Genomic DNA, 22,406 nt, shown 5'->3' on the forward strand with positions numbered 1-22,406 from the left:
GGAAACCTGGTGACAAACACAGATGTGTACGTCCCACATGCAGGAAAATCATCAGCTGATGCTTGCCAGGACCTCCAGAGGGAGATCTGGTACCCCTACATTTAGATACCAAAATTAGGCCAGATAGGGAATGTAGACATCTATTTTGAGAGCGCGGCTTTATGAACTGGGGGCAAGTGAGGTGAGTCAGGTCTAGTTGGCTTGGAGCACCAAGAGCCTGATGCAAAGTCCAGTGAGGTCAGTTCTAACGCACAGGTTAACCTCAGCAGGCTTTGGAGCAGGCTCTATCTTCTGCTCAAGACTTACCTGGAGCCTCTCAGGAAGGTCTCTGTAATGCTGTCCAGTTCAGAAGATACTTGGGGAGATCACTGTGACCTGTGTTTGCTTTGAGGCAGAACTGCAGTCCCAAAGTAGTATGGGATGAGAATTCCTTCTTGGTAACTGATCCTGGGGAGGCATCTCTTCATTGCTATGAAAATGCGAATCCTCATTATCACAAAGTGCAAATTCCACAGGAATCCTGCTATCCTGGGCCATCCTATTTTGGTGCAAACTGGTAGGGATATGAGGAGAAAAGGAAACTCCTGTCTTGCAGGTAATAGTTTTGTACTGAAGCTCTTTGTTCTATCACATCACCTCTGCTGTCCTAGTCTCAATCCATGACTTGGGTCTCCCTAAGCCTGGGTACAATCTTACTGACCTTATGAGGCTGTACTGGGGCTGTAGTTGGCCTGACACACTCCATTTCACTCTGGATGCTTAAAATACCAGGAAGGGTTGTGTGAGTAAAAGCACAGGTTCTCTCCTAATAAATACGGGTAAGTTGTGGTTCCCCCTGCATGATGGAACATCATGGAAGTGGGTGAGGTTAACACTTCAAACCATGTGCATCCTGTAAATGGGATTACAGTTAGTAACAAGTTAGACTGAACAGGTGGATCCTTATGATAATTTCAAGGGTACACGTTAGGGAAAAGGACTAGCCAAGTCTTGACACTGGGAGAGCCTGTTTTTTCCAATTCCAAGCCACCCCATCATCATACACAAGGATTTCTCTTAATGTAGAATACACAGTGTGTTTTAGAGCTTGGGGGCTTTAAAGTGAGCTTGTTGAAGATGTCCATAAACTGGGAAACCGGGGGCACCCTCCACTGCCTCTTCATTGTGCACTACTTCAACCAGGATGGCCAAACATCTCCTCCGAGTGACTTGCAAACCCGCAGCCAGATACCAAGCGAGTCAGGTGTTCTAAACATGTCGTGGTTTATAAGCTGTTCCAAACTACTTCCCACAACACAACTCCCTTCCTGCAGGCACCTGCAATAGGTGGAATGGGAAAACCTCACCCATTTACTCTCAGCTTAAGCGCTTGGAAACGGTCTGTAAACCTCTGCCTGCTTGTCCCACCCGAGCATGCGCCTCAGCGCCTGTTTCATAACCTCTGCGTGATGGTACTGAGAGGAATGACTGCTTCTAGCAGCTGGCTTGTACTGCTCCTGCTCTGCCTGCTGCTCACACTCAAACACCACCAGCTGTTCCAGAAATATATGGTGTTTTAATAGTTCCTGGTCGCTCACAAACCCTCTCTGGATTCTCGTCTTGTAAATGTGCCAGGAAAAGAGAACATTCGCCTGCAAGTGGAGAGCCTCAGAAACTGACTGTGGTTGGGAGTCTGTGACCTGTGATACAGAGTGAAACAAGTCTCTTGGGTCTAGTAAGTTTATCCAAACCCAGTAATCGTTTGAGTGACTTTATTAATGAGAACATTGAACATCTTGTTTAAAGTCTTTGCTGGCAGTTCGCTAGACTGAAGAAAGGGATGGGCAGTGGATGCACACATAAACCCATTTTCTGTAACATGAATCCGTAAATGACCTCATCAGCAGAGAAGAGGTATCTGTTGTGGCTCACGTATGCAATCTGCCTCCTGTGTGCCAAGAAACTGGCGTTTATTTTGGGCTCCAACTCCCCATTCTTCACCATAAACACCGGAGAAGTACTCATCAAGCTTCCTGAAGGGACAAACCTCACTGACCCACACGCGTTATACCACTTCATCCGAAGCAGCAAACGCAGAGCTGGAGGCAGCAAGAGGAAACACTGATTATTTTGGAGTGGCTCTGGATAAAAAGGTTCAAGTGAGTCAGTGCCTACTAGCCACGTAGTGAATGTCCACATCGCGCCTGAAATTTGGGGTTTGGCAAGTACTTTTGTGAATTCTGTAGGCCTGAAGTAATGAGGAAGGAGAACGAAGACTGAGTTACCCAAATAAAGAATCGAGTTACATCTTACCATAAACGTCTTTATTTTTGTTATTGGAGTCGTGTACTTTTTCATAAAAGGTATTGATCTAGCAAAACACTTGAACATGAGTCAAAGTCATTGAAGCCAGCAGGATTACTCACATGGTGACACTCAAGCACAAATGTGAAGGACAGAGATTAGGTGCTACTGCATACAGTCAAGTCATTTGCAATAGGTTTCACAAAAAAAAAATCTAGAATAGTCTAAAATAGGCAAGACCACACTGTGTTTTCATGGTAAGTTGGCACATTTGGACCATAAGCACTGGTAACACTCTTTACCTGGGGTTATGGTGAACACCAGGGACTTGGGAAGAGACAGATTCTCATTGCATGAGATCTGCTCCTCTTAGGAAATACAGCTGTGAAAACCAGACCCATGCTCCTCTGCAATGAGTAGGAAATTTTCAGATCTGAGCCTTACGGTAACAGCTTCTGGGTGGAAGGTAACAATTAAATCACTACGATTCAATAACCTTAGAGAAAATTCACTTAAGAAAATCGTAAGGCATTCTCCTGCAGTAGATTTGGTCATCACTGACCTGATCTAATCTCAGTTTAGGTCTTAATGCAGTCAGTAGGATTTATTGTAACGGATTAACATCTGTAGAAAAGGAATACACAAGTCAAGTACAAGTATTGCTAAATTAATTCCTCATACAAAGTATATGAATAATGCACTGTAAACAACTGCTTCTCATAAGTGCTTCAGTTTCCAGGCTTTAAGGGTTGCTCATCATCTTTGGTTAATGCAGGATTTTCTTTTTCTGTCCTCAGGAGATCCACTGCAAGAGCCGAACTTTTGCAAACCGGTGCCTTGCTCAGTGACCTGATTCCAGGCACTGTGAAGAACAGAAGCTCTGTCCAACCAGATCTTCGTGTAAACCAAAACATCCAAGTGAGCTGTGTTTTTTCTGTGCCTAACATACAAATGTGTGCATATGTAAACCTCTGTGTTTACATATATATAAATATCTCTCCACGTAGGTGAACACCCCCCCACCACACACCCTGCCACAGGGAGCACCTTGGCCACTGGATGAATTGACCACCTGCCATAAGGCCATCCGACAGCAACACGTGCCGGCACCTGGGGGCTGCTCAAACACACACAGGCACCACCACTATGGGTTTCTGAATTGTTTTGATGGTGACTGAGTAAGGCCCTCTAGAAAGAAGGCAAGTCCCGTGGCTCTCCAAGAAACAGAATCAGGTAGTTGCACAGTCGCAGTCCCTTCACTTCGAACATACCTGGCTCCTCCCCAGGCTACTGAAACTGTAGTCTCAACAGTTGTGCCTCAAGCATCAGCATCTGCTTCATGACACGGCAGTGTAATCTGAAAAGCCACTGGCTAGTCTCAGTTTCTAATGCAAAGAAGGTCACTTAACTCCACTGGCTGGCTGCAGGTCTGAAATCTAGTCCAAAACATCCAGAAATTGAATCCTATTAAACTGCTCTAAGTAAAGGCGAAAGATTGAAAGGTGGATTTAGAGAGAAGTGGCAGGTGTGTAACAATCGTGCAAGAAGAGTAAGGAATTAATAATCTTTACAGAGAGTATGTCCTCCAGTACCACTCCCACTGGCACCACACTAAAATTGTTAAGAAATCATGTCAGATACCCAACACATCACCTAAATTCATCTCTTCGTGAAGGCAGGACTTCCCTGACTATACTGTGTAGTGCTTTATTGGTAAATACCTTTCTGAACTCCACAGGGAGAACTTTACAGGCTCATGGCTGGAAAGCTTCTCCTTATTAGACCTGTGTCTGTTCCCCTTACTGACATTATTTGCATTTCTAGATGTAACTTCTTGTGTTATCACAACTGGTGAGATGTTTCTTTTTTCCCTGGTTTTATTTTTTTCCCTCTCTGTAAAGGAGAGAGATGGACAAATGTGAGGACCAGTGTGCTTGTCAGCAATGTGCTGTAGCAAGGATCTGGTTCTCAACAGTAACATTTCATGAGCTTTCATGGGCATCACCAGGGCACAGTAATAGCCATCTTCCCGTGGTGGATTTACCTAATCTGTGGCTTGGCAGAAATTGTCATACTTCATTCCTCAGAGCAAGGAACTGAAATTTAGGCATGTATCAAAACTGGTTTAATTCCACAAAGCTGCTGAGCAAGCGAGTTCTCCCTGTTCATTAGAAGAGCTAGGCCACCTATAAGTAGTTATATATGAATTCTGCAACACATTTTAACTTTTTAATACTGCCACTTTTGACCAGCATCCTTAATCTTCTCTATAGTCAATGGGAAAACGAAGCACTTGGACGTGTTCCAGAGAAGAGCTCCATATGTATTTCCTTGCTGAGCAGCTAGAGTTACCTTATGGTATTTTTAATACCCTGTGGAGTCCTGGTAGTGCCCTAAACTCCTTCTGAAACTTGATGAAACTGCACACCTTATCTACACATCTTCCTTATGCTCATCCTGAACTCACCCCACCAACCTCATCTGGTCTGGAGAAGACAACGTTAGGGGTGTCCTGGAGCCTCAGGCTCTTCTGCCGGTCACACACCAGGGTTACATGGATGGATGAGACCTGTGGAGAGCGCCAGGCCTTTCACACCATACCAGGATCATTGTCACGATCCATCCACGGGGGAATTTTAATTCATTCAGAGTAGCCTGGTGTTTCTGTCCCAAGCAGGACAGCTGGGCTGCCCCAAACCCATCCCTGGCATCACCTCCAGCAGATAAGGTGGTAGTAACTTAGGTACACTTGTAGCCAGTGAATCTAGCATTAGTGTTGTCTAGAGCACTAGGGGACAATAAATATTCCACCTTTTGCCAAGTCCTTCAGAGTCCCGAAGACACGGGAGGAAGGTACATCACTCCTGAATCAGTAAAACTATACTTTGGACCAGCCAGTCTCTCTTTAGCTTTCTTTAAAACATCTCAGTAGAAAACAAGTCATAATAATCTATATTAAACAGAAAAAAAATAGGACAGACTCTCTCACAAAAAAATTACACGTTCACAAAATAATTACATCGTTTTCTTGTTAATCACTGAAGCTGCATTTATAATTTGGTCAGATCATCCCGTAACCAGTCTGTAATCATGGCAGCCATCTCCTTGCTGGCATCTAGCACAAAGGCATGGCGGAGCCCTTTCTCACAGAGGCGAATGTCCCCGTCTGGAAAATCCATTTTGATCTCATCGTAGTAGTGCTGTGGACACCAGCTGTCTCCAGTTCCATAGTAAAAAATCAGCTGGAAAGCAAAGCGTATCAATTCATTAATTTGAAGTTACTGATGAAGCAACCAATATCCAAAGAGCACTGAATTTCTGGAAACAAGCAATGCTTCATGACCAAAGATATACCATGAGGAAGAGCAACTTGGCAGCTCTTGGCTATTTCCAAGTTATGATGACAACAATTAAATGCTCCGTGACTCAGTTTCCTCCTGTGTAAAACTGGAACAATACAGGCTGAATTCTGAAAATGGAGATGAAATTCTGCCTGTCTTAAGATATGTGTTATTATGGAAAAAGACATTTAGTAGTTCATGCAGTCACAGAATCACAGAGCATTAGGAGTTGGAAGGGACCTCGAAAGATCATCTAGTCCAACCCCCCTGCCAGAGCAGGATCACCCAGACTACATCACACAAGAATGCAACCGGGTGGGTTTTGAATGTCTCCAGAGAAGGAGACTCCACAGCCTCTCTGGGCAGCCTGTCCCAGGCCTCCGTTGTCCTCACAGTGACAAAGTTCCTCCTTACATTCACATGGAACTTCCTCTGCTCCAGCTGCACCTGTTGCCCCTTGTCCTATCACTGGCCATCACTGAGAAGAGCCTGGATCTGTCCTCCTGACTGTCACCCTTTACATATTTAAAGACACTAATAAGGCCACATTAATTTATAAACATTAATAAAGTTACTCCTCTGGACATAAACTAAGAGAAAGCAGGTGGTTACTCCACATTTGTGAGTAGGTCAGTCTTACTGGCAGGTGTTAGGTGTGATCTCAAACTGCTTGCCCAGTTGGGGCCTTAGGTGGAGGAGCACCTATTTTTCTTAACCTTGGTGTCAGATGTTAACTATAGTTGATTCCTTCAGCCATGCTAGAATAAGAGTAATTATGGTCATTCTCAGAAGCAAAACGTTTTTTGCTTGGACAACTGTAGAATCATAGAATCATGGAACAGATTGGGTGGGAAGGGACGTTTAAAGGTCATCTAGGTCAACTGCCCTGCAAAGAGCAGAGACATTGTCAACTCCATCAGGTTGCTCAGAGACCTGTCCAACCTGACCTTGAACATTTCCAGGGATGGGGCTTCTGCCATCTCTCTGAGCAACCTGGTCCAGTGTTTTACCATCTTCATTGTAAAAAATGTCTTCCTGACACTCTCTTTTACTTTAAAACCATAACCCTTTGTCCTGTCACCACAGGCCCCACTAAAACATTTGCCCCACATCTTTCTTATAAGTCCCTTTTAGACAAGTCAGAATAAGGCTTGCCAGAGGCTTCTTTTTTCCAGGCTGAACAACCCCAACTCTCTATCTCATCTCTGTAAACTGCTGCCCAAGGGGCACAGACACCTCAAAGATCAATGAGCAATTTTCTTCTGGGTTGTAACGTGGAATTAAAATTCTACCAAAGTCCATTTTGTTCTGGTCTTGCCCTAATAACCTTGTTCAATCACATACACGAAGCAGGTGCCACAGGACCCACCTAAACACACAAGTCATGAATTCCAGGCAAATATTCAATGAAGTCTCTTTTCTCTCAAGTTAGAAACACTGAATGTCACTCCCAGGTCATCATTTCCCCTCATTCTTGTCTCACCTTTGCATGCTGTAGCTATGTTTTTCAGTTTCTATGAGATACTTGAAAGGAGATTGGCTGTCTAGGAGAGGGTAAAAGCCTTAAACCTACACAGGAATGAGATTAGTGAGGAGGACTCTTTCTACTATAACATTTGAGTGCAGGTACCAGAAGGATGTTGATTGTTCAACGTATCACACACAGAGCCTGGCCCAATTCCATTACTCTCATTTGTTTCATATTTCATTTCTGTACTTCAGTGAGTAATTGAGCAATGCTAACATAAATTAGGGGACAAGAAGTTTTCCTTTCATCACAAAAATCTTCAATCCCATCATTTTTGTAGCCATGTGGAATATAAATAAATGTACCCACTGGGGCAAAGGTGGGCCAAAAGCCCAGACTATGTTTCACAAAATGTTACAAGTTCTTGTCTAACTCACTTTTCTCTTGTTGAAGTGTACCCAAATCTTGGATATTTCTGACTATTGGCTGTATCCAAATTTGAGTATCTCGGTTACACAGACACCAACTCAAGTTATACTTCTATAGGGATGTAAAACATAAAACATAAACCACACCATGTTAAATATTTCTTGGTTTCCTTTGTCACTCAGTAATTGCTGGAAACACGGTGTGTCATTTGCTTTAGCAGGAAATTTGTTTTGATCTTGCCTTTGGTTCATACATCATGGGATTATCACACCAGCAAAAATTCTTCAAAAAAGCCAAAGTAAAATGTCCAGCTGCATTCAGGCCTTCTGAAAGCCAAACATCTGACCGAATTGGGTTTAACCCTGGGCTCTGTTACCAACAGATACAAAAATAAAGATTATGAAACCAAGAGAAAAAGAAATGGTGCAATTCCCATCGAATGGGAAATGATCAGATATTTTGGTCAGCCAGTCACAAAGTCTCATCACATGATCATTTGGAAGAAGATGAGAAGTCACACTTACAAAGGTGGATATGGTACTTTGCTTAGTCTGCATGAACTGTGAAATGGGCCCTTCTCCAGGTAGGGCTGTAAACTTGAGAACTCACAGATTTGGAAATGCCTAAACAAAAGATTTATGTGCATTCTTAGCTTGCCTCTGCTATATTTGCAATACGGTTTAATCTTTCATTGCCTGATCCAAAGGATCCTTGACTCATTCAATCCACTGACAGGATGGCTTCCAGCTGATGAGCTGCTATTTGATAGTATTTTTTGTTTCAAATTCTGTGTGTGGTCTGAGGATTTATTTACTACATATTTCATGGCTTAGACAGAATTTATTTCCTTATGAGCATTCCTCTGGCATGTATTACTACAGGATTTGCATGATCATGATTATTAATTTAGTTTTGCAACACCTTAGTGGCCATTTTTATCTCCATTTTGCAGATGGGGAGCACAGAAATTAATGTTAAACTACATGTGGTCATTTCAAAGTATGTACAGGTGGCTGAAACACCTAGAGCTGGTTTCCCAGTGAGCATAGCATTACACTGTACTGACAGCACACAAAGGACAGCACTCCTGGACTTCATTTGTGGGTGCTCTGAAACACTATCTGTAAAACACATTTCAAGATCTTAAATGAGATACTCAGTAAAGTGAGGACAAACTATGACCATTTATGAAAAATTTTAATGACTTCACCAACAGCCCACTGTTGGATGTGAAGCTTAGGTGCTTTTACCATGAAACCATCTATTTATACTTCACAGAATCACTGAGCCTTATTCGTAGACGTTGTAGAAGCCTTTGAAAAGCAATAAAAGATAAACAGTCAAGGTAGGATAGGCACTTGTGTCATATATCCAATTAAAGTTTGGGTTCATTATAACCAACTAACTAAGAGCAGTTTTGATACAGGAAGATTTGGGGAACTTTCTTTGATGCTGTAGGTACTCTGTCTGCCTGTTCCATGTGCAGATCACAGGATCACAGAATTGTAGGGGTTGGAAGGGACCTCAAGAGATCACTGAGTCCAACCCCCAAATGTCAGTGCGTGCATCCTGTGTGCCTGGGAGTGTCCGTCCGCCTGCAAGCGCAAAACTTTAACATACTTGTTTCTGAAGTAGAACCTGCCAACACAATTCAGAATTGTTTTCAAGATGCTTCTCAATTTAAGGGTTAATTAATGAAATCTAAATGCTGCATTGCAATTAAGGTGTCAATTTTCCTTGATCCAGCTGGTGGTACAGGGCTTATGGAACCTGACAGAGCCTGGACTGCCATCTGTGGCGGTGAGGGTCTCAATGTCTGTGCTCTCTGCCTATGCCACAGGCAGCCACAAAACATACAGCTGTTAGGATGTCACCTCTTTTCCTAATATATCAAGACAGATTCATTTTAGATGTATTTAAATAAAAGTGTCCAGAATCCAAATGTTCTCATCTTCGTTTTAGCATCACGAGCTTTGCTACTGCAGCATGCAGGCAGGAGTGATTAATGAACCACGTGCCATGGGAGGCCCATGGGATCTTCATTAACGGTGGGAAACACAAGTGTGGACTAGATGATTTGCATGGATCTGGATAGTACCTGTTTTCCTGTGGGCTGTGCATGGCTGTAGAGACATCCCGAGTCAGCACAACCACCCTTATCAGCAAGGGAAAACTGCTGCCAACGTCAGCATTCAAAAATGGTGAGTCAGACCCCCAAAATAATGAGTCTAGCTTAAAAATAAACAGATTTACAAAACAATAAATAGAAGGCTCTTTGTCTTTTTCTTCTGGGCTTGAACTTTTCAGTATTTGAATTTTTTAACTTTCCTGCCACAAGGGCAAGAGGATTGTTTTGTATTCTTTTGCAATATTGAACGCTGAGACTTCCAGGTATTTTTTGGATCAGAAGGGAAATGGCAGCTACCCCTGGACATGTCAAAGACTTGTTACCACTCCTGATTCAACACCCTGCTCATTTTGAGTGACTAAACATATCTTCTTTCAGGACCTGACATCGAGAGCAGAGTAAAGGGGATGTGGGTCATCTTCGCAAGCCATTTCGACACCGTGTTGGAAATAGCTACATAATTTTTCAGTTTCAAATGGCTTTAAAATTACAGCAATGTTCTCATAACCTGCTTTATTATTAAAGTCCTTAGAAGTCAGAGTCAGAATAGGGCTCCGGCAGCACAGTACCCTATAATATGGTATGTGTACTCCAACACGGCGCAACGATGGCAGCTGCTAAGTAAACATCAGAAGAATCTGAGATTCCTATCAACAGGATGTTTACATTTTAAAGAGTTTCTAAGAAAATAATAAAGATTTCCTGCAGTTGACTCCATTGGCACTTGTTTTAGTATGTATGACAGCTCACAGAAGTATAAATTACAGACATATTTCTTTTATGCTTCTTCTGTGGCTGTCACAGGTCAACACTGAAAAAAACCCTTAAAAAAAAAAAAGAGTAAAAAAAGACCAAGTTTTCTCTATCTCTCTGGAATTTGGTACATGCTTTAACAACTTCAGGGTCTTATTACACTGGCAGGCACCGCTCCAGCTGATGGCAAAGAGCAAAGGGCTGTTCTCTGTGGATATACACTGGCAATGGCAGGCAAGACTGCCCCAGTGTCCTTGCTGAAATCCTTGTCTCTGATACATTAATGTTTCATCGGTAGAACTCCCACATGGATTCACCAGCTGAGACGGTGGCTTCTCCCTGGGTGACATATCTCAACAGTAACCAGCAAACAGTTTCATTTGCTCTTGGATGAGAAGTAGTTTAAAAGGCATTAGCCCAGAATTAATTTTAGTTGCAATCAGGGTTTATAGAAAGTGACTTAGCTTCTCTGGAATTATGAAAGTGTCTCCACCTTATCCTGCCAAAAGAACAGTATAAACGACAGGGGAACAGGCTGGTTTGGGACACGCGTTTCTTTTTTGGACTCGCTTCAGCTGTACTTTGGCTTTACTAATCAGTTTCTGGGAAGAATTCAAAGAGTTTGGCGTTGCCCTAGGAAGGCCTAAATGCTTTGGGATCTGATTCTCTGAGACATCATCTCTCTGCCCTCGTGATCCCGCTGTGGTTGAGATCAGCCAGTTTGATGGCAAGGTCTTTGGAACTTGCTTCTCAGCTTACTTTACCAGAATTGGGATTTCTCAACTTTCCAAGGGTAGTGTGAAGTGAAACTGTTTCCCTTGGACATCTGAGAGGAAGCATTGGAAAATAATTGAGAGGAGGACAACAAGGATGGTGAAGGGTCTGGAGGGGAAGTCTTACGAGTAGAGGCTGAAGTCCCTTGGTTTGTTCAGCCTGGAGAAGAGGAGGCTGAGGGGAGACCTAATCGTGGTCTGTGGCTTCCTGATGAGGGGAAGCAAAGGGGCAGGCACTGATCTCCTCTCTTTGGTGACCAGTGACAGAACCAAAGAGAACTGTATGAAGCAAAGAGAGAGAGGAGGTTTAGGTTGGATATTAGGAAGAGGTTCTGTACTGAGATGGGGGTCAGGCACTGTAACGGGCTCCCCAGGGAAGTGGTCACAGCACTGAGCTTGGCTGAGGTCAAGAAGTGTCTGGACGATGCCCCCAGTCCCATGCTCTGACTTGGCTGGCCCTGTGAAGAGCCAGGAGTTGGACTCGATGATCCTTATGGGTCCCTTCCAACTTGAGATAGTCTGTGATTCTGTGATTTGCAGTGATTTTGTTAATCATAAGGAACATGGCCAGTTTTGTTAAACCAGCATAACCAATAAACAGAACCAACTTCCCTATCTGGAAATGGAGTGGAGAAACATTTTACTTTCAGAGAAATTAAATTAAAAATTAAGATAAAGACCTGTGGTGCAGCCAGGAGAAGTGGCGACTTCACACTCGATTCGAGATGTGTTTCTCCTCTCCCCAGTGTCAGGTATCATGTTGTACCAACAAGCAGGGTACACGCTCCCTGTTTTCATCAAGGAAGGGGAAAGGGCTTCTCCCCAACTTTGCTGCAGTTTGTTAGCAGTGCTACCCACAGCTCTACACACAGACCCAAGAGATTAAGCGAGGCCACTTCCATTTCCACTTTCTCACAGACAGCAGAGGATCAAACTCAACCCAGTGCAAAGATCTGCCTTAAAAAAAAGATTCACCAACAAAGCAGGGCAATTAACTTATTTATACTATGCTGCTTTTAAAGACTTAAAAGCATTTTGAGGGTATATATTTAGAAGTGTCAGAAACATGACTATTTCAGAAGTGAAGTCTGTATAAATACCAAAATAAAACCAGACAGACACAAAACCACTATTTCAGCAATACTATAACAGACTTTTCTAACCATATTTACTGCAAATAGTTATTTCCCTCTGAATTTTAGCCTGACACTGTCCCCACTCAGTGAGATGAATCAGTCAGATCTGTCTTGCAGGATCGACATCTGCCTGTGAATGGGAATTTTGTCCACCACCATGCACTGAGCTTGGTGGCAGAGGGAGGGAAAGTCAGTGATTGCCCTCAGCAATTAAGATGTAATTAAGGGTTGGATGGTAACTTCTGCAGTATTCTTCAGAAGGCTGGGGAAATACTGCTGGTGTGGCTCGTTGTGTGTAGCACACACCTTAAACCTGCCCAAAAATCCTGGAAATCCATCTCATCGCTTCTTTATTAGGATACCACACAGCATGAACAATGGTAACAGGAGCTCAGTTCCAGAGAAAGTGAAATATCATAGAATCACATAATTTTTAAGGTTGGAAAAGACTTCTAAGATCATCAAGTCCAACCATCTGTCCAATAACACCGTGTCAAACTAAACTATGTCATGGACTGCCAAGTCTACACTTTTTTTGAACACCTCCAGGGATGGTGACTCTTGGCAGCCTGTCCCAATGCCTGACCACCCTTTCAGTGAATAACTTCTTCCTAATTTAAACCTCCCTTGACGCAACTTGAGGCCATTCAATCTTGTCCTATTGCTAGTTACTTGGTAGAAGAGACCAACCTCCATCTCATGACATCCTCCTTTCAGGTAGTTAAAGAGAGTGGAAAGGTCTCCATTCCACCTCATCTTAACATTCATAAGACTCATGTTCCAAATCCTTTACCAGCTTTGTTGCCCTTCTTTGTTGACTCACATCAGCACCTCAATGTCTTTCTTGTAGTCAAGGGCCTACAACTGAACACAGCACTCAAGGTGCAGCCTCACCAGTGCTGAGAATGGGGGCACAATCACTTCCCTAGTCCTGCTGGCCACACCATTCCTGATACAAGCCAGGATGCTGTTGGCCTTCCTGGCCACCTGGGCACACTGATGGCTCATGCTCAGCCGTCTGTCAACCAGCCGTCAACCAACTGTTCCTTTCCTGCCAGGCAGCTTTCCAGACACTCTTCCCCAGGCTATATCACAAGTAAGCATATTGTGATCATGCAATCATAGAATCATTAAGGTTGGAAAAGACCTCCAAGATCATCTAGTCCAACCATCCCCTCACCATCTATATTACTTACTAAACGAGGTTCCTAAGTACCTCATCCAACACCCCAAGAACTGGTTACTCTGCTGCCTCCTCGGGCAACCTGTTCCAATGTCTAACTACTCTTTCTGAGAAGAAAATTCTTCTAATTTCTAACCTGAACCTTCCTTGGTGCAACTTGCAGCCGTTCCCTCTTGTCTTATTGCTATTTATCTGCGAGAAGAGGCTGACCCCCAGCTCACCACAACCTCCTTTCAGGTAGTGATCCACTGAACTTCTTGAATGTTCACTGGGATCTTCTTCCAGCGAGGAGAGAAACTGCCGATCCCTGATTAAGCACTCTGGGTGCTTCAAAGAGAAGGTTGTTTTTGTGGTTAAATGACACAGGCACCAAAATCCCCAAGCACATGTGCAACTTCCCTAACTTCAACTCTGCACCTCCAGGGAGCACAGGCCAAAAAGGATGTGAGACCAGCCAAAAAAGAGGTGTTCTTGGCTGGAGAGAGCACTTTGCACCTATTCAGAAGGAGTGTTTGGAAGGTTTTTCACAAATATAGGCAAGCAACTTGCTCAGGCTGTGGGTAGGCGAAGTATTTGTAATAATCTTTTAACCACTTATCTTCAGATCATGCTGGGCTGACTGGGAATAATTATTAAACCCCTGTGTAAGTCTACAAAGACTCAAACAAAAAACGATGGTCACGTCCAAACAGCTGCTTCAGGTGTCAAAACAGGTCTTGGTTGCTCAGTTTTAAAAATTTTCTCTAGCAAAGACAACCTTCCAAAAGGAAAACCCAGCGCTCTTGTCAGGAAAGGAAATACTTCATTTTCACAATTTTTAGTCTAAATGCCTACATAGCACTGTTGAGTTCATACTCCAGGATAACACATTTTCTATGGTATTACTGTGAGATATGAACTTGTGTTGCTTTAAATTTTAAAAGACGCCGTTGAAATAAGCAGGAAGAGTTAGACATGTATTTCATTCATTTCATTCAAGACAGTTTCTTCCCCACAGCTGTGGTAAGCCACCTCCAATACCAGCTTCTTCAGTCTGAGTGAAGACAGGTTCCTATGCCCACCACCTCCCTCTATTTACTTTTCCCTATGCGATTAAAAATTCTTCTCAGACAACAGCTTTTTTTCATCTCTGTATCTCCACTTCAGATGTTTCCTGTCTCTTTCCTTACGCAATCACTGATCTGCTACACCAAACCACTGGCAAAACTGAAGCAGCACATAAACTTTTTTGTTTAACATCTTAACAAAAGGAATCATGATTTTCAGTTGCTGGAGGAGATGATTTACGGTTTCAAGAAATTATGAACCACTACAGAAAGTTCACTGCCAAACTGATTCAAGACTTCCTGAAGTCTATGGGAGCTCTTCTACTGATTTAGATGGGGTTTGGAGCAGATCCTACACTTAAAAGTACAACTATTAGCATTACACATGAAGTAATGAAAAAAATATTCTCAATAAATATAAAATCCAAGGACTGAGTTTTTTTAAGCAAAATATCCACTCTAAGCACCCTAGTTTTACCCATTAATGCAATATCTTCTTGGTTACAACAAAGTTGTAAGTATACTTGACAGGGAAAAAAGTTACAAGGCTACATCTTAAAATAAAGCCATGAATGTGGCATTAGTTAAGTAGAGAGCTTCTATATGGAAATATCATTGTCCGCAACAGGCACACTCAATATAAACATTTTCCTTTTCCTTTTATTATTTTTATTCTACTTGTAAAAGCTCCATGATTCTCAATGCTGATCCATCTTTTAAGAATATGGAATTACATCCACTTCCTTTTGTGCAAGAATTACAATAAACTTCCTTAAGGACAGCAGGATATTTGCCTCCAGTATTTGTTAGGAAAGGGAACTGGTGTGATTGCAGTGAAAGAGCATAGCTCAGCCATCTCAGACACAATCAGCTAAAGAGCATTAACCATCAGAGCTGAGCACATCTTGTATCTGCATCCCCTACCTCGTGTGTTTGGATTTTGTGATTTATCACAGCTCCCTGTGTCATCGCAAGAAGCAGCTACAGTCATGTGCTGCTTGATCCAGACAAGCAGCTTTACAGCCAACATTTTAAATGGTCTATCATATATCACTTTGCTGGAAGACAAGTCTCTATCCTTCTTATACAGTTCCACTGCTATTTAATATTTCACAGAATTCCACAGAATTGTTGGGGTTGGAAGGGACCTCCAGAGGTCATCCAGGTCCAACACCCCTGCCAAAGCAGGTTTCCCTAGGACAGGTCGCACAGGTAGGTGTCCAGATGGGTCTTGAATATCTCCAGAGAAGGAGACTCCACACCCCCTTGGGCAGCCTGTCCCAGGGCTCTGTCACCTCCACCATGAAAACGTTCTTCTGCATATTGGTGTGGAACTTCCTATGCACAATGTCTGTCTTTAGAAGACTCTAAGTACAATACCTCACTTAATTATCCAAGATATTCCAGCTCTAATTCTTTCAACACAAATCTGAACAATTAGTATCATCAGACTAAGAGTATGGGGTCTGGAGACAAAATTTATCCTGGTTTCTAACTAATAATAATTATAGTTAAACCTGGGCATGGAAAGCCTGGAATAATTTAGTGTCTCTTCTTCTTTCTTCTTCAGATCACAGAATGCAAATAAGATCCAGAAATAACTTTTCTATTCCACAGCAGCTGGCAAAGTCAGGTGTTAAGATTGGCTTTTAGCATAAGATCACAGCGACTACTAAACTGTATAAATTTTTTGAAGTGACAGCTTGCCAGTTCTATAGCAACTTGGACTATAGTTCCTGTTTTTATAAACTTCCAACCTTTATAAGTTAAGCCCATTTTTATTGTCAATACACTTCAAATTTAACATAACGCCAACTCACAAATTTTTCCTTAATTCTTACATTCCCAGAAATTACTAGGAGATGAAAAAAGAGAAGCATTTAGCTTCATTTTTAGAGCTGCTTTTTCTTCAGTTTGCCAACCGCTCATAAGCTTGCTTTAGCTTTTTGTTTTCTTGGGTATTTTTGCCACTTTTAAAGTATGAGGACATAGAAGAATCAATAAAAGAAAGTTAACACAGGTTTAAAAAAGGTCCTGCCTGCCAAGGCCATGCTTAGATTGATAGAGTCAACAAAAGCATGGATGAAGCAGACTAAGACACCTGCAAACTCTTACTGTTGGCTATAGGCCTTCATGCAGTACAAGAAATAAGTGTTTTTGTAATGTGAAGCATCTGAGTAGACCACCTGAAGTCACTGGAGCTGCAGCTGATAGTCACCACCATTGTCCTCATCCAGCCAAGCTTTTATGCTAAACTTCCAGCACTTGTGTTTGTGAATAACATTTCCAACTGCACCAAAGTCCTGACCCTGCAGACTTCACTTTTGTGCCCATCACACGGTACCCTGCAGAGCCCTACCCTCAGTTTCAGGACATGACCAGGACTTGCCAGACTTGCCTGGGATGCTGACTTGCAGTCCCTGCTCATGGCCTAGGGTGTCCATCTCTGTCCTTTGCCTTTAGTCTCTGCCTCTCAAGCCTCATTGTAGAGTATCTGTCCCCAGTCCTGTCCTGGTCTCTGTGTCCTAGACTGACATTGATTGACATGCACTCTACATAGCCTGTCATGTCTCCTGGATGAACTTTGGATCCACGTTGTAACTTTGTCTCTAGTCCTGTCTCTGCCCCTGTCTCCTGACTGGATTCTTTGGAGAGATGCTGGACCTGGGTCATTGGTTTGCCTTGTCTGGAACAGTTGGAGGACCCTGTTATATTGCCCCATTTGCACCTAGTTGGGTGCAGCTCCCTGACAGTCGGAGAGGTAATTCAGTCAGTAAAATGAACTGTTTTACTTTGATTCATTGGGCTTTAGGTCAACCCATGGAAAGTTTTATTTAAGACAATGGGAATATTTGCAGTCTGCAAGATCAGCCCTTCAGTTTCTTCAATGAGATTCTCTCCCAAGTGCAGGAGAACTCTGAATGCTCTGCAATACAAATGTGAAAGAAACCAAGCATGCCTAGTGCTGTGCTGTGTGTCTTGTTCATGTGTGCTATTTCATCTCCTTCAAAAAAGATAGAACTGAAACATCTGAACACACCTTAGAAAGTGCAGAGAAGGCAAATGGGCTCAATAAAAGATAAATCCATTTTCAGACAAAAAAAAGAAAGCCTGACTTATGAAGTGAACTTTGTACTGTATGTATTTACATGCACAAAGTAATCTTACAGAGATCTAGGACCTCTGTCCTAGAAAATTCCATTCTCCAAGGGAAGCCTCTGCCAGTGCAAAGTGCTGCAATCATTTTTCCAGCAGAAAGACAGGAGTGACATAAAAAATGGAGGGAAGGAAGGCGATACATTAGAATAATATACTGATTATCTACTCACACAGAAGTTACACCAATGGTAGTTTATTAACTGTGACAGTTTTCTGGCTCATAAGCCATCTGGAACTGTCTGACCATGGCCACACTACTCCATTCTCCCAGCTTCCAAAATGGGGAGACCACATCCAAACCCCAATGAGCAACAGTTCCTGACCTGTGCCAACCCCTGAACCATGACTGGGAATTCACTGGGAGAATGCTATCGGTCCAGACCAAAACTGTACCAGGATCTCTTTCAACAACAAATCCTATGTTTTGATGCCATGGAAAGTGCATGGAAAAATCTAGCCTGCAGAATCCCATGAACTTAACTGACACCACACAACACAAGTTACAAGTTCTGTCAGCAAAGTCAGAGGATTTGGTCAAACAGTCTTCACTCATGTGGCCATCACACAGTCACAGAACGTTAGGGGCTGGAAGGGACCTCGAAAGATCATCTAGTCCAACCCCCCTGCCAGAGCAGGATAACCTAAAGTAGGTCACACAGGAACATGTCCAGGTGGGTTTGAATGTCTCCAGAGAAGGAGACTCCACAACCTCTCTGGGCAGCCTGTCCCAGTGCTCTGTCACCCTCACAGTGAATAAGTTCCTCCTTATATTCACATGGAACTTCCTATGCTCCAGCTTGCACCTGCTGCCCCTTGTCCTATCGCTGGTCATCACTGAGAAGAGCCTGGGTCCATCTCCCTGACTCTCACCCTTTACATATTTATAAACATCTGCCTGTCTGATCTGACCCCAGGTAACTACTGGCCTTACTGGGAACGACATGTCCATCTATATTATCCAGAACATAGACTGCTTGTCCTCCACCAAGGAAAAACATCTCAAATGGGATACTACATACGATAGTGGCTACATCTGTGAAGGTGTAGATCAATGACACTAACAATCAGTGACCCCTTTAATCGCTTCTCCTAAGTCAGTGGAATGACACTAAGAAAAAAGCAGTATCAAGCCTCCTGAAATTGTGGTTTTGCACAAATATTATCTGTATGTTATGTTTCCTCATGCATGTGGGCTTCCCATGAAAACTCTGAGGATTAAAAAGTTACCTTTTTCAAATTTTGCTTTATGGTTGTACTGTCTCTCTCCACGACCTTCATCATTTCTTGGCTTGCCATATACAAGATGTTGGCTGCAGAAAAAGAAAAATTCAATAATGTAATTACACAGCAAATCTTTTACAAAAAGTAATATGGGCCCAACCCCACAAAGAGGTAAGGTATCTAGAGCAGATGTCATCTTGACAATCTCACTGAAAATGAATCCCACTGATAGAAATGGCAGAATTTATGTCAACTGAATCATCAAAAAGGCATAGATTAAATAAGTCACTTCCCACTGATTAAAGGAAAGGGTAAGACACCTTTGGAACAGAACTCTGTCCAACTGTCTTACTGACTTCTGAATCAGCCCACGGTGATAACTTTCTATCCAGTGAACACTGAAGGAACTTTGATGACTACCTTTCACTACATACTTTTAGAAAGGTAAAGGTAAGCATGATAAATTACCAATGAAGTGTTTGCAAGAGTGGGCTTTTAAATACAAAGCATTCATAAAAAGGCAAGAGACAGTTAAATTGTTGGCATTTCAATATGCAAATCATTCAGATGTTCAACAGATCAAATAATAAAAATAATGGCAAATACCAGTATCACTGAAGGCTGCAGTCCTGCATAGGTACTTACCCAGACAGGACTGGATGGACACCAAATGCCTAAGCCTTACCTTTCTGGAATGTGAAGTATTAAAAATGGCTTGGTGCAATTTATTGTGAGTTGGTCTGCAAGGTACTGTCTCAAAGACATAAATGGTAGAGTCTAATGTTTAGACACTTAGTTAAAACCAGTCTAATTTTTTGAGGTGTTGAGTTCTAGCAGGTCCCATGTATGTGGGAACTAAGCACTTCTGAAAAAGGGGTCAATTTGCCTAGCTGCCTAAATATTCATAAATTTAAACATTCTGACACAGAAGGATCATGCTGTGTTCACCTAGCCTGGCTTCTGTTACAGCAGAACTCACAGAACCTCAGCAAGACATTTCAGTGCAGAGACCAAAACCAGGCTTTGAACAAGCATGTACCTGCTAGATCACAAGTTCTGCTGCTAGAATAAGCCTCATGTATTCAACTGAAGAATCAAGACTTGCTTCATGTCCATCAGTCTTTCACTATGCCTAAAGATTGTGAGAAGTCCTCCAAAGGGTGTTCAGACCCAATGTTAATAGAGGCTCTCCATTTCTGACATCAGTGCTGTACTGAGGAAATGTGCAGGCATCACTAGCTGAACAATCAGCACTTCTTTCACCTGATATCTTTTCACTACTGGGTTAATAAGCTGGCAAAGCCTCTCCTGTCCTCACAGTTTGAAGCCTCTATGCTTGCTGGATGACAGAGACATTCATAACCTATATGTGGGAATGAAGGGCAATATTATCCTCCTTTCTCACCAGTTTGCAAAAACAATTGATGAACCTGAATGGCAAAACTACCTTAAAGCACTTCAATTTCCAGGTCCTGCATTACCTGAGAGTAATCTAAAATACTAAATCCTTTCCTGAAGAACATAAGAAAATGGAGAGACTGACCATTTTTGAATTGGAACCAGTCACGTTTTATGCCCACATAGCTAATGACAATGTTGGATTGGACAACGGCTCTGTGACAGGAGTAATAGATTCTCACAATGTGTGATAGGGGAGGAAATGGCAATCACATAGTGATTTGGTGCTGGCCAAAACATGAAGTTGGCTGAATTCCAGCAGTGCTCTAAGGAAACAGAATGCCACCAGAGATGAGTGATGGCTCCAGAGATCAAATGTTAAAAGACAAAGCTGGTGCTCTCAAGTGAAAAAACCCCAAGCCCCTAGAAAGTAGAATCTACTTCTGAACCAGCCAAAGAAGATGCAACTCAATTATACGCCTGTGGAGCTCTGTCTTCTTCAGTGAAACGCTGAACTCAGGTAGTGGAAGTTCTTCCTTTCCCAGACAAGACAAAAGGGTTGCAGATGTGATGTCATATAGACAATCCAGCAAATTTGCTGGTCCCATCCCATTCCATCGGGCAAAGCAGCTTCCTTGCAAGTTTTGTCTAGCAACCCAGTTATCTAATCTGGTGGTGCAGCTGGCAGAAGTCTGTCCATCTACAGCACTGTTATGTTCATGCCCTGACACTGGTCTTCTTTTTCTCAGTTCAGCTCCAAACACTGATACAGTTAACACCTTAGCTTTTGGAAGCACACACATCTTTGCATGCACCTTCAAGAATCATCTGGGAAAACCTTAAATGAAAGGTATGAAAGTCAGTGAGGAACTACACCGGTCTTCCCTTAATTTCAGCTTGATTCTGGTTTCTGATGTGACAAATATGACTTCAATGCTCAAAACTCCTACCTCTGTATGAAGTTTTCTGCCTGTCAAAAGCACTGCTCTGTGTCAGAAGGTGGAGAGCAGCCCTTGCTACCCTAGGTGCTGGTCCTTCAGGTGATAGATGTGGCTTACTATGGATTTACAAGAGTTCACAGAGAACTGAGTGCAAGAGCCTGGATGTGGCAGGGTGTCTGTGGTGACACCACTTGTGCCTTATCCATTATATGAGGATTTTAGCATGCCAAGCCTCTTACTTTCCAGTCCACAATAAGGTTCTTGTTAGCAGGAGATGGTAGATAGCCTACCTACAGTCAGAACATTTGCCATTACCTAGCAGCATCCTGCAGGCAGCTCTCCACCTTCAGTTCAGTCATCCAACTAAAGTGGGAGTGTAAATACTCCCCTTCTCCCATCTTACTGGTTTCTTTGTCCTACCTCTTGTTCTTGGTGGGTTCTGCTCATATTTCTGGGTCGCTTGGGTTTTTGCAGAAAAAAAAAAAGAAGAAATGACGTGGAATTCACACACTTAGTGAACTTAATTAGTCATGAAAGACATAAAAGTGAAACTATAAGACAGCAAAGGCCATAAGGACACTTCTTTAAGAGGAAGAGTCTCTGAAGGCTTGTGTATGGTGCAAGAAAGGGAACCAGGAAAGCAGGATTAAGCTAAACCGGATGAATGGCAAGGTTCAAGAGTCTATTTCAACCAAACAGAAATCCTTCAGATTTTGGAAACATGATCCTCGGGAAGCCAATAAACAGGAACTTAAACTTCAGCAGGCGTTAAGTAAGAGGAAATTGCAAAGACCAAAAGTAGGTTTCCAAGAACAAACATTAAAAGATTTAAAAATAAACAATAAAATATTCCTGAGGTATATCAGAAACAAAAGGCCTACCACAGAATTTGCACAGGCTAAGGGAGCAGCTAAAGAAGACAAATACACTGTTTGGAAGCAAAATTGTTTTCCTTTTTTTTTGCCTGCACCTTTCCTGCTCAAAACATTCAGGAGGTTTCCGCTCCCTATAATCTTTATCTGGTGGTAACAATGGTTTCTCTTTGGGTATTGAAGTATCTAGAAGAAGAAACAGTGGAGAGTACAGAATATATCAGGGCTAAAAGGTACATTTAAGATTTCTGAAGAACCTTTTAATACAGAATTGC

General features: G+C 42.5%; 1 protein-coding gene across 1 annotated transcript in view; it reads right to left on the reverse strand.

Annotated features, from left to right (window-relative positions):
• Window positions 1-5,333: 5,333 nt before the first annotated feature.
• The window catches only part of LDAH (lipid droplet associated hydrolase), a gene marked incomplete at its 3' end in the record, with an annotated part of 119,415 nt that continues 102,342 nt past the window's right edge, over window positions 5,334-22,406 (reverse strand). The window contains exons 6-7 of the mRNA XM_084262025.1: window positions 18,927-19,009; window positions 5,334-5,525 (exon numbers count right to left, since the gene is read on the reverse strand). Coding sequence (XP_084118151.1) covers window positions 5,334-5,525; window positions 18,927-19,009 — 275 coding nt within the window. The remainder of the gene's footprint in view (window positions 5,526-18,926; window positions 19,010-22,406) is intronic.

This window comes from Gallinula chloropus (genome assembly GCF_964237585.1).
Source record: "Gallinula chloropus genome assembly, chromosome: 3".
Taxonomy (NCBI): domain Eukaryota; kingdom Metazoa; phylum Chordata; class Aves; order Gruiformes; family Rallidae; genus Gallinula; species Gallinula chloropus.